This window comes from Belonocnema kinseyi, chromosome 1 (assembly GCF_010883055.1).
Source record: "Belonocnema kinseyi isolate 2016_QV_RU_SX_M_011 chromosome 1, B_treatae_v1, whole genome shotgun sequence".
NCBI lineage: Eukaryota > Metazoa > Arthropoda > Insecta > Hymenoptera > Cynipidae > Belonocnema > Belonocnema kinseyi.
The window spans coordinates 183,666,503-183,679,890 of record NC_046657.1 but is presented as its reverse complement, the minus strand read 5'-3'; the positions used below and the strand labels follow the sequence as shown (position 1 = coordinate 183,679,890).

General features: G+C 31.8%; 1 protein-coding gene across 4 annotated transcripts in view; it reads left to right on the top strand.

The window, feature by feature from the left end:
- LOC117173193 (facilitated trehalose transporter Tret1-like) overlaps positions 1-13,388 on the top strand; it is a 27,555-nt gene extending 14,167 nt beyond the window's left edge. The window contains exons 1-2 of one of the 4 annotated variants that reach the window (XM_033361629.1): positions 2,426-2,745; positions 11,305-13,388. In XM_033361629.1, the coding sequence (XP_033217520.1) occupies positions 11,312-12,751 (1,440 nt within the window). In that variant the 5' untranslated portion in view covers positions 2,426-2,745; positions 11,305-11,311 and the 3' untranslated portion in view covers positions 12,752-13,388. Of the gene's footprint in view, positions 1-2,425; positions 2,746-11,269 lie in introns of those variants that run through there. The other 3 variants (XM_033361648.1, XM_033361638.1, XM_033361621.1) reach the window with 3 other exon arrangements.

Genomic DNA, 13,388 nt, shown 5'->3' with positions numbered 1-13,388 from the left:
ACCGAGACTCTTCCAGAGTGCGAGGCGGGAATCGAACCCGCAAGCCGAAGGAGTGGGTCCAAAGCCTACGCTTTAGCCCCCACGACCATCGTCCCACTCTCGTAAATGGAATGAGATACGACAAAAAAGACAACATTTTTTAATTCAACTAGAAAATTGTATATCAGTATATAAGTTATAATTATAAAATATTATAATGAAAAAATTCATCAATTAAAAAAAAGTGTTAATAATTTGAAGAGAAATTTAAAAAGGGAGAGCGGACTGGCCACGACCAACTACTGTAAATAACTCTGCCCGCCCGGTACGTGACGAATACAAAAGGAACATTATATTACCGTCGCACCACTCTTAAAACGACCACCAAAAGGATCTTGAAAAGGACCCAAATCTCTCAAACTATCTCCGAGACTATTTTGTTTCAAATCGACTTTGTTTATAGACTCAAATGGGCCAAGCTATTTCGCTAAAGAAAACTCAGACATTTCTTTCGGTAGGGTACTGCAAAATGTTTAGCAGTTCGACTTAAATTGTATGAAAAATAATAATATTTATAAGATTATAATAACAATATGTATTTGTAACAGAATTAATAAATTTTGCATGTTTTTGGAATATTTTTAAAAGATTCTTTAGATATTTATACTGTCAAGGTCGAATGTCATACATTGCCAAATTAGTGACTTTTGAGATTATAGACGCCAGACTTCATTTTTTCCTCTCAAACTGCACGAAGATCATTTTCATTACTCAAGTTGTACGTGAACTTCCCATGCATTCATATTACTTGAAAACATTACTTTATGCAAAATATACGAATTGGCGGATTAGTAACATTACCGATCAAATGCTTTGAATATTTTTTCGAACGTAACCTCACTTTCAAATTATCATTTCACGTGACCCATGCACGTTAATCAAACAAAAGACATTCCAAAAATATATTAAAAAGATTCAAAAATATTAATAATTGAAATTCATTTATGAATGTGTGTATGTGTGTGCATGTGTGCGTGTGTACGTGTGCAATAGCTGTAAAATTGAACACTGTTTTTTTAAAACAGAATATTTTTCTCCGCAATGCAAACTCTTAAAAATACATTCAACAAATAAAAACAGTTCAATAATGTAGAATATTGGAAACTTATTAAATTTTACTAATTATAGAAATACAAAATTAAAGGGGCCATATCTGGCCCCCATTTTGGATGCCCGAATCTGGGCCCGGTCGATTAGGGCGTTTCATTTACGGTCTGGCGCCAGACAGATTACTCTATTGGGGCCACATTTTTCCCGATTGGGTCTGACCGGCGCCCCACCAAAAATTCTGCACGGATGGTGAAAGTTCATCTAACTATTAGTAAAAACTGAGTAGAAGCTACTAAACCTTTTATTTCCCTACTTGTAAGTTAATTTTTTTTTGATTAACCTAAAAATTTTTTAAGAAGTAAAACAAACTCCACTTGTAACTAAAAAAAAAAGAAAACAAGAAACTGCTGCTATCATAAATGATGACTCTTCCGTAAAAGAATTGGAAATGAGTGAAAAAATTAAGAAAATAAAAAGGGGGCCAAAAGCCAAAGCTACACCTAAAGAGTCTGAGGTACAAATTAAGAAAATTGAAATCATTCCAAAAGGTGTAAAAGTAGGCGATAAGTCCTTTACTCCTGTCCAAGTTCAAGCAATTCAATGCCAACCTCTTGAAACTGAACTACCAGTACACTTAACCAGTGAATTTAATTCAAGAAGGTATTTCAGAGGAATTTGAGCAAGAAACACTGCTAATGATTTTATAAATGGTGCTATTCTAAATTGCACTGTGTTCATTGCAAAAGAAGATGGTACTTATCAACCATTTTACGTAAAGATTTTACCATTTGCATAATCTATGTAGCTTAAAGACATATTTATAGCAACTTCGTTAATATCAATTTATAAATATTAATATATTTTATTATTTCATTTCAGATCTCATATTCAAATATCAACATCTTATCTCTTTAGCTATAATAAAACCTGTACAAAATAAAATCAAATGTGATAATAAAACGTACAAAAAATAATAAAAGTTAATTAGCAAATAAAAATATATCATATTATATTTATATTTCAAAAAACTATTTTTAAAAAGGACCATTTATCGATCTCGTTTTATTCGCTTTTTTCCAGTGCAAAAAAAAATTATGTTGAAAAAGTCACATGAAGCAGGGTACCGCCGCTGCCCTGCTCTCCCCTACATAAGTAGCATAAAATGTTACGTGCCCACTGGATCTTAAATCCATTTCAGCTGCGCAAGCGGGACAAGTTTTAGTATTATCTCTATGTGTATATGTAGGTACGTATCTGCCGCAATCAGGGCAGATAGAGTGATACGTTCCTATATCTTGCGAAAAGAACCAACCTTTTATCGACTAAATATCGCGTATCTCACAATACAGGCTTTGGAAACGTACAATTAATCATTTTTATAAGATTAGTTGTCGCTTTCATCATTAATACTTCCGCATCGCTGAAGAGAACAGATTTGTTGAGAATTTCGGAAAAACCGGCTGATACCAACTTATGTGACAAACGCCAATTATGCATACCTCCATCTCTCAGTTCTACTAAAAATTCCGAAATACAGATATATACTTCATCATTTGTAAGAGGTGGTCCAAAACTTATTTGTTGCCAATCGAAGGAATCTGTATCTTCTTCCTTCAAGTCATACTCCTTGATGCCATTCCTGGTAGTAATCTAAAGGTACGAGAATGATTGTAAATAAATTTTAAAATTGAGAGAAGTACAAATTTTAAACCTTCGGTGTTGAAGAATATTAAAAGTATTTAGAGTTGGGCATTGAATGATATAACGATTGATGTAAGACTAGACAAATTTTAAATAATAATTGAAAAATAATATATTTTCATACTGACATCGTTAAGAAGTAAAATATATTTCTTTGAATCAATTTACAATAATAATTAAAAAGTTGTGCTTTTCACTTTTCAAAATTAAGCGACTACTAATTTTACTGTCAAATTTAAGCTAAAGATGTGGAAGAATGAAAATTGTACGGTTCAAAAATAAAATTCAGCACCCTGCAGTATTAACCATGGTACCTTATAAATCTTTTAATTAAAAATTCACCAATTAAGAACTAAGAATTAAAAGTGTAACACGAAGCAAAGTCTTACCGTCAATTCCGGCGTACTTGCACAAGTTTCGACCATTTTCCCTTCGTTATGTAGAGGCTACACAAAAAATTGTAATAAAATAACGCTACAAATATAACCCTTACAACATGCCTTCTTTGTGTCACATATTTCAATATTTTTATAATAAAATAAATCTATAATATTCCTAAAATCGTTAAACAAATTGTATTTAAAAAAATTCGCGCTTGGCCTCTTTGTTTTTCCCACAAAAAGTTAAAGGTCAGCGCATCGATACATGTTACTTGGTAACTGTAAATTCTGTTTTTTTAAACGGCTTTTGGCTTTAATGTTAAAAGTGCGAACTGTTCTCGTCACTTTTAGCTCTACAAATAGCATTAAAAAAATAAAAATTTCCCTTTTTCAATTCAGAAAAAATTGAAAACCAACATATCCTCCCTTATAATTTAATAAAACCGTTCAAAATAAAAATGTTCCCTTTTCCAATTCAGAAAAAATATATGAAATCTTATTTTAAACTAAATTCACTCATTGAAAATTTATTCTTTTTTTTCAATTTCGCGATTTTTACCTCCATACTGAGTTTGACAACACTTACTGATTGCAACTGTGAGATTCTGAAACTTGGAGACAATAATTTTTGTTTACGGTGTGATATTGTTTAATTTAGTATAGTTATTTATATTTTTCTTTTTGATTCTGAAAGAATTTCTCGGCCTCTTTCGAAGACCGTAATAAATTTTTGAAAAGGTTTAAAAGTGACAAAAAAGCGGTGGCTTTTATCAAAATATTGAAAGTTAATTTATTCAAAATTCCACTTTTGTTCTCTGCGTATTTTTTCTTGATTGCTTCTAATGTAAAAATTGTATTCTAAAATTTTCTGCTCTCTGTCAGCGCCCTACTGCGAATAGAGAATTTTTGTTCGCTTAAAAAACAAAAAGTCACATTTTTTCCCCAAAGGACACAAAATATGAAAAAAGTAAAAAGAACAAAATTGTTTCATTTCGAATTATTGCGACAATATGTATAGAATCCTTAAAGATTAATTTTTTTCAAAACAATACAATTTTATATCGTAATAAAAAATCAAAAAGGGCTCAATTTAACAGTTTTAACAACGTTTTAATTAAAAAATAATATAAGCTAGAATAAATGGACAGTATGAATTATTCCAAAAATGCGGATTTGAAAGAAAAAAGTTTCATGTAAGAGTTGTTGAAATTATTAATATATGTTCTTCTTTGCTTTTTGATGAGACGATAAAATTTTATTATTAAAAAAAATCTTGAAGGATTTAATAAGCATTTTTGCAAAAATCTGAAAAATTTTCAAGTAAAAATGATGATTTTTTTACCAAAAATAGAACTGTCAAATTTGTAGTTAAATGCATTAATTTTAAATACAAAAAACGATCGAATCTACAAAAAAATAGAGAACTTTTCAACCAAGCAATGAATTTACCAACAAAAAGACTAATATTCTTCCATAAAGAAGAATTTTTAACAAGCTACACGAATTTGCAAACACATAGTTGAATTTACAACTAAAAAATATGAAATTTCCACGATAAATTGAATAGTTACACTTTTATTTTAAAAATAATTATCTTCCACAAAAATAAAAGTTTCAAAAAATATTTAAATTTTCCAGCAAAAATTTTAATTTAAAACAAATAACTTTTTATTTAAACAAACAGTTTAATTTCCAACCAAATAAGTTTTACCAAGAAGATACTGTTTTAAGAAAACGAATCTTACCAAATCTTACCAATTTTTGAAAAATGATTGCAATTTAATAAGCGACGGCATATTTTTTCCAGGAAAACATTCTCTACAACTCCACTGTTTTCAATTTTGAAAGCAAATTGTTCTATCGCTTTTATGGCCTTTTCTATGGCTCTAAATAGTTAGCACAATTTTTCTGTCAAAACACATTTTTTAAACAAATAATGATATTTTTAAGTCATTCAGTTATTTATTAAATTAAAAGCAGTAGAGTTGCAGAGAATATTTTCGGGAAAAAGCTGCCATTTATTAAAATGCAATCCTTTTTCGATAATTGGTAAGAAGCGAAGGTCAGAAAAAATTCAATTACAAAAAACATGGTTTAAATTAATGTTTTCTTTTTTTGTAATTTTAATATTTTTTTATGAAAACTAGCGTTTTTCATTTGAATTGACATCAGCTATCATATTGTGATTCTTAGAATCATAGAAAAACTATTTTTTTTTCATACATCTGACAACTGCCTTAAACTCTCAAATAAGAAAAGTCCAACTGAAAATGATACACTTAAATTTTCATTTGAAAAAATTAATTTCCAGCAGAATATTTTAATTTTTGAAAACAAAAAAAAAGACTTTTAAACTAAAATAGATGCATTTTCAAAAAGAAGAATAATAATTTAATACCAAAAAACATGAACTTTTAAGTGAAAATGTTCCATTTTTTGACGGAAGAAATGAATTTCCAACTGCGAAACAATAATGCTATTCTACCAAAAAGATAAATTGTAAACCATATATTTGAATTTTGAATTAAAAATGATAAATTTTTAACCAAAAATCGAATGGTTACATTTTAATTTTAAAAAATAATTTAAAAACAAAGTTTTAACCAAATATATACATCTTAACCAAACAAATTAATTTTCAAACGTAAAGAATTTTCAACTAAATAATTTTCACCCAAAAAATGAAATTTCAGACAAAAATTATTCCATTTCTACCAAAAACAATTAATTTTCAACTGAAGAAAGGAATTTCGAAACAAATAGTCTATGAGTGCAACAAAAAATAATTAGCTTAATTTTCAGATAAAAAAAATAATTTCAAACAAAAAAAAAGTATTTCAAGAAAATTGTTAAATTTTTAATAATAACATAATGAATTTTTAACAAAAATATCAATTTTCAAACAAGAAGAAAAATTTTATACCTAAAAGATGAATTTTGAACGGAAAAAATACACCGTTTAACAGAAACTTGTGGCTTGTACTTAAGTTTTTTAAAATTAAAAATTCATCTCTTTTGGTTGCAAATATTTTTATTTGATTGAAAATAAACTTTCCTGTCAAAAATTCGTATAATTTGGCTGGAAGTTCAAATGCTTTGACTCAAATTGAACTTTTTTGTTCTTAGTTAAAAATTAAAATACATGGTTAAAAATTCATCTTGATTGATCGAAAATTATTCTTCTCGGCTGAAAATTCGGCTACGGTCCAAGTCCGATAACTTGCCATCTTGAATTAATCACAGAAAAAAATGCCTGCTGCGCGGGCAGATTCTCGTTGCGCGCTGTGCGCGCGGAGATTCGCGCCAAGTTTGGGCGCAGCTAGGGCGCGTGAGTACGCTCTCGCGCCTCACGCTCATTTTCATGTGTTAGTGCGTACACTTTAACTACATTTTTTCAAATATCATTAATATTATAACTTTGACGATTACATTTTCGATTACATTTTCATTACAAAACTCGCGCGTTCGCGCCTGTGTGGAAATAATTCATGGCGCTACACTGTTCCGGCCTAGACCGGCACGAGTCTATACTGGCGCTATCTCGAGAAACTATGCTGGGCCAGTGCGCAAATGTAACGCTCCAATCTACCAGCCGCTATCTACAACAGCGGTACTGGCGCGTTCTAGTGAATCTAGTAAAATCTAGTAGATCTAGATGCGACCTAGATTACAAATTTAATACTTATTTTTATAATTAAATCATTCGTGACATAAAAGCACTATGAGCTACATTGAGAATATTAACAAATTCCAGATTTCTGTAAGAAAAATAGAATATAGCTCGTATATGCTTTTTTTATAGAATGTTTCCAAGTATTATTGACAAAAAAGAAAATGTCAGTTGTAAATGTTTTGGAAACAGAAGCCAACCTCAAAATTGAATTCTCATTTTACTTCATAAATGGTAAACTTCATTTTGGTTGTAGATTCGACTGCTTTTTTATTTAAAATTAATTTTTTTAACTAAAAATTGAACTGTTCTATTTTTTCTTTAAAATTAATTTTTTTCAATTAAAGGCATGCTCTTCGGTGACCACGTGACCAACCTAGTCCCCGGTTATGTACATTTTTTTGGTGTTCACTGTGTCCACACGTATTGAGATATCGCGTTTAAAATTTGACAGATTAAATAAAAAGCACTAAAGAACGTTTGAATACATCAATATATTTATATTTTTCAAGAAAGTTTATTTATAAATTGATAAAATAGGATATTACCATTCGAGTTGCAGCATTTTGCACATAATTTTTGGTTTGATGCATTTCGGATTTTTTAATTCATGTGTATTGAGCACTGACACATATTTTAGACTAAATCGTCCAAACATTTAGAAAAATTAATATAAGCAATAAAATTTGCACATTCGTTCCAAATCAACAAATAGGTATCTACACACACGTAACCTATAATTATTTCTGGAGCATTTTCAGCAGTTTCTAGCGGAGAAGAAAATAAACATTGAACGTCGATAAAGTCGAGATCACGTGACTAAGTACGTTTAGGAAATTTTTGCGTAGAATGATTTTCATTTTTTTGTTCCTAAAAATAAAACATAAATTTCAAGTTGGAAACATATCAATACCAGCAATTTGCTAAAATTTACTCTTGGGAGTTTTCCAACCAACTTACATAATTCTTGACGTCTAATTTTTTTACTTTGAATCGATCAGCTGATAACTAACGTTGACAGACAACCGACCGGCGGGACTCAGTGTTATTTTTTGTTTGTTATTAACTTTGAATTATTTCACACTATAGTATATTACTAAAAAACTTACTTCGTAATTACTTTTGTATTGATTTAAGTTTTTTTTAACATGAGGTGTGATCATGTTAGTGTTTTTTCTCTTTTCTACTTATTTCTGAAGATAAGTTTACCTAAAGTTACGTCTTAGGGCATATACTTACATGATCTTACTACCTTTTTTATAACCATTTAATGTCGCTAAATGTACGTTTGTAACATTAAGCCAGGGTTCTAAACATATTTACACTCCACTCTAGATTCTACACCTTTTGGCATGATATTTTGTGTATACTTTGTTCAGCTCATAAAGATGCTTTGTAGCCCTGCGAGCTTTTTGTAAATAATTTAAAATTAAAATTAAATCAAATTACTCTTAGTAAGTACTGTTTTTGTACCTCGTTTCTCGTTATCAAGCAGTTAAAGTCCGATATTAATTTATTAACTCTTTCAGACAAATCATTCAGTACTGTTAAAATTTTTTAGCAATTTGTGAGTCTCGCAGGTAATGTTCTTCATCAAATATTTGTATAGATTTTCTTAAAGGAGGGACATCGAGATTTGAAATCGCGGAAAAAAGTTAGATGTATTCGCCGTAATGAACTTTTGAATTTCCTTTTCCAATTATTCAAATGATCAGATATAATTGTAATAATTGTACAAAGTTAACTGAATTCATGTTTTTATTAATTTAATTACTACAAATTACCTCAAATATAACCCTTGGTCCTCTTAAATGTTGTTCATATCTTTTATTAGTTAATGTACTTTTTTATAATATTTATAATCACGGTAAAGATTGTACAAATACGAAAAATGCAATGATAAATTTAATTTTATAATTAAAATTTTTTTTAAACTTATGATTTATTTAATAGTGCGCCAGAAAATACGTAAACTATTCATACTAAATTTAAAAAAAATGAAAACAACAATATTATATTTCAAATATAGATAACCTTAGGCGACCGATGTTGTATATATGGTAAAAAACGTATGCGGCTTAGCGGTCAAAAATATAATTTATTTTAATTCCAGCTCATTTGTCCGAAACGTTGACAAATGAGCTGGACTCAAAATAAATTATATTTCTGACCCCTAAGCCGCATAAGTTTTTTTACCATATATACAACATCGGTCGCCTAAGGTTATCTAAATTTAATTGAATATGGCCCAGGGTATCGGAGTCCTGGTACAAAATTGGACAAAAAACAAAAGGAAGATAGAGAACTTAAAATGCCAACTCAAGTTCCTACATGTTGCCAAAGTCAAGAATCTTACTCCAAAACACATAGAAAATAACACTAAAATTCAAATTTATATGTTTTCGGAAAAGAGAAAGAAGCAATTAGATAATATGTTTAGGATTTTAAGATTTAAAATTTTAGATCAGGAAAATCCAAATGGATGATGAACACACGAGGCTGATAAAGGGAGCGTTGCGGTCGTAATGGAGCAGCAAAGTTATAAAGAAAAAATGTTAGGTGTTGTACGAGATAAAAATGTAGATGAAAAGGTTATAAGGAATCCCTTCAATAGAATAACAAAAGACAGGGATGTTTTAGGCAAAAACTGGGAACATTAGAATCTAATTTCTGATGATATATCCTTAAATCTAAGATCGTCGAACGCACACATTGCTAGAATATACGGCCTACCTAAAATCCATAAGCAGGCGATTCCTCTTAGATCGATTACCTCCGACATCGATACACCACGTGTAAAAATAGCATCGCTTTTACAAAGTGTAATTCAACCTATTTTAGGCCAAACTAACACATTTATAAATAATAGTTGGGACTTTATTGAAAAAATTAAAACCATTACTATTCTGGATAATTTCACTTTTATTTATTTGGTCTACAAACAGTGTAAACAACCTTAAGAGTTCGCAGTACTGAAAATAATATAGATTGAAACACGGTGGGAAACCTCGGCAGCCTCCACATTGAGTGGACAAATGAACTAAAGGATGACTTGCTGGAATGGTACGATTCCAGAATCATCTCTGCTCACGGAGGATTTATAACGCGTATGCACTCTCTATGGTGCCAGAAACATGCAGAGCTTTACCACTTTTCGTATAAGTCTTTGCGAAATGAAAGTGTCTTCCTCTAGAAAAATAGATAATACACGGAGCGCTTCCCCAAACTTTTCATGAATAAGCTGCGGCCGAAGACGAGGAAGTGACATTAAGACCAAACGCGAAAAGCAGACACCTTATAAAAGATACTATGATCTGCCTTAAATGGATACCTCCTTGCTGGAGAATATCTCGGAGGAGTCCGATATCTGCAAAATAAATTGTTTCGTTAATGGTGCTGCGCGAGCTTTGGCTGATTCAAATCGAAGGCTAAAACCGACGATGGGTCAAAAGACCAAAATTCTCTTGCATCAACTAAACAAAAAGGTTGGTTGGGCGAGACAGAATGCGTCCGGTCTTCAGTTTGTGATTGACTACATAACATCTGATAGACCGTACATGGAAACGGTTGGAAGGTTCGCCCAAGAACTGAGGGCCTTCAATCACACACTGAAGAATATAAAGCTGCTGATAATTAAGCAGCATATTGTTGACAAAATATGACGGCTATCTGACCTTAAGAGGAGAATACAGACGATGAAGAGATGAATCAGGGAGAATCGAATTTTTCTCGTTGACCCATCGTGCTTCTTCGGCGATCCTCATGTTTCTGTAAAAAATCCACCAAAGCCCAACCAGATAGAATCTTTTTGAAGAGTGTTATACGAGATCCCGAGGCACTAAAATTGAAAGATTTGACTAATAATACAAGCATCATCCGCTTCTAAGAGCCCAAGTAAAGAAAGCGAAGGTTGAAAAATTCCACCAACAGTTTCTGGATAAGGAAATGACATAGACTTTTACAGAAATGTTGAAGATCAGCCCTTGTCCAGTGAGCAAACTTTTGCTTTCCTCAGCGCAACAGGACATTGTTACATAAACTGAGTATCTAGAACACATATAATCCAGAAGTGCTTATCGCGCGGGAACAATGTATCTCTACAAACATAATACAGCCTTAAGAGTTGTTTACTTCCACCTTTGTCGCTCTTATGACGTTGAATACGACCCTACTCCCGACTAAATTATTGTGAACATAAAACAATCTTATTTTTATCAGATTGTCAGCATCGTTTGCCATATAAATTTCCCTTCCAAACCGTTACAGCTCATTCATAATCTACGACGATATAAACAACAGAAAAACGAGTAACGTAGTATATGAACGATTTCTTAACTGGGATTTTCTTTTATCTAGAATATATATTTTTTTTGCTAAAAAATATTTGTTTTCATGGCAATGTTTTTTATTATTATTTTCCTACTTTCAGGAAACTGAAAGGAGTTGTTGTCTTGGAAATTTCAGACCGAGGATGTTAGAAAGAAAAGAGATGTCTCAGCGGAGCGCAGTGTCCCCTTCAGAATTTGATGCACCTGCCAGAAAGTTACCACAATACTTAGCTGGCCTCGCTTCGACTCTTGGAGCTCTAGCAGCAGGAATAGTACTCGCTTGGACGTCTCCTGCTGGTCTTGTCGTTTTAAAAGTTAATGACACAGAAATCAACAGATTGTCTAATGAATACAATATTGAAATATCGCCTGATGAATTCTCTTGGATTGGTTCGTTAACAACGCTTGGAGCAGCAGCGATATGCATACCTATTGGTATTCTCTCAGATTTAATAGGCAGAAAAACCGCTATGTTGCTGCTTGTAATTCCCTTTATAATTGGCTGGTCTCTTATAATTTGGTCTAATTCGATTTTCATGTTTTACGCGGGGCGATTCGTTACCGGCCTTAGCGGTGGAGCCTTTTGTGTTACAGCGCCGATGTATACAGCAGAAATTGGCGAAAGTAACATTCGTGGACGTCTGGGATCTTACTTTCAATTGATGTTGACGATTGGAATTCTCTTTACGTATGCTTTGGGAATGGCAGTAAATATATTTTGGCTATCTTTGATAGGTGCTACTATTCCGATTGTGTTTTTTGTTACATTCTTTTTCATGCCTGAAACACCGACTTACTATCTTATAAAAGGAAACGAAGATGCTGCGAAAATCAGCCTATTTAGACTCCGCGGTAAAAATTACAATATAGAACCTGAACTCCAAGCACAAAAAGAATCATTGGCTGAAATGAAAAGAAGTCAAGTGTCGTTCTTTATCGCAATTAGATCAAAAGCTGCCGCGAAAGGACTCATTATTGCCTTTGGATTAATGTTATTTCAACAATTCAGTGGTGTTAATGCGATCATATTCTATGCTGGAAAAATCTTTACAGACTCTGGAAGCTCCATGTCATCGGAAGTTGCAACCATTATTGTAGGTGTGATGCAATGTCTTGCGGTATTCGTGAGCACAATGATTGTTGATAGATTAGGAAGGAGAATATTACTTCTTATTTCAGAATTAGCCATGTGCTTAACTACACTAATGCTTGGAGTGTACTTTTACATGAAAGATCATGCAATGGATGTGAGCTCGATTGGATGGCTACCACTGGTTTCTGTTTGCCTTTTTATCATTCTTTTCTCTCTTGGGTTTGGTCCAATTCCGTGGATGATGATGGGGGAGATATTTTCTTCTCAGATAAAAGGAATTGCTGGAAGCGCAGCTTGTTTATTCAATTGGTTAATGGCATTCTTGGTGACAAAATTCTTTAACAACATAACGGCCAGTTTTGGGAACAGTGTAACTTTTTGGATATTTTCAGTTGTATGTGCTATTGGTTTAATTTTTGTTTTCTTCATAGTTCCCGAGACAAAGGGAAAGACTCTCGAACAAATTCAGTTGGAATTGGGACGTAATTAAAACTTAAGGATTACTTAAATTTTGATCTAGTTGATCTTTAAATAAACCACAAAAAGAAGGATATATGTAAATAAAGATGTATTATTTATCAAGATTAAATGATTGTAGTGCAAGAACAGTTGTAATAAATTTGAATTTTGTTGAAAATTGGTTGAGGTTTCTATTGGTGACAAATCAGTTAAGGTAACAAAAAGTTAATAAACCTGTTTTGTATTTTTTGATTTTGTTCCAGAAATTAAGAGAATACTGTAAACCATGTGGAATTGCATGGCAGACAGTAATGGAAAAGACTGTGCCAATTTTCAAAAAATAAGATTTGTCAAATAAATAAGAAGCACTAATAAAGTCAGGTCTGATCTTTAGTGCTTTTTATTTATTCTTCCAAATTTTCAACTCAAGAATTTCGTGTCAAAATAATTTAGGAAATAAACAAATTGTCGGTGAGGTCGGTAAGGTGTCTGATCAGTTGACACACTCGTCACATGCCCTTCATATGTGTTAGAGAAGCCATTTATCAACATCGATATTTTATCTTTATCTGTAATATATAAAATGATGCTGAGAAAGTTTATTATATGGCTTGTCGATTCATCACAAACTGTTTTTAGTGCCCGCAAATGTGAAACATGCGAGACAG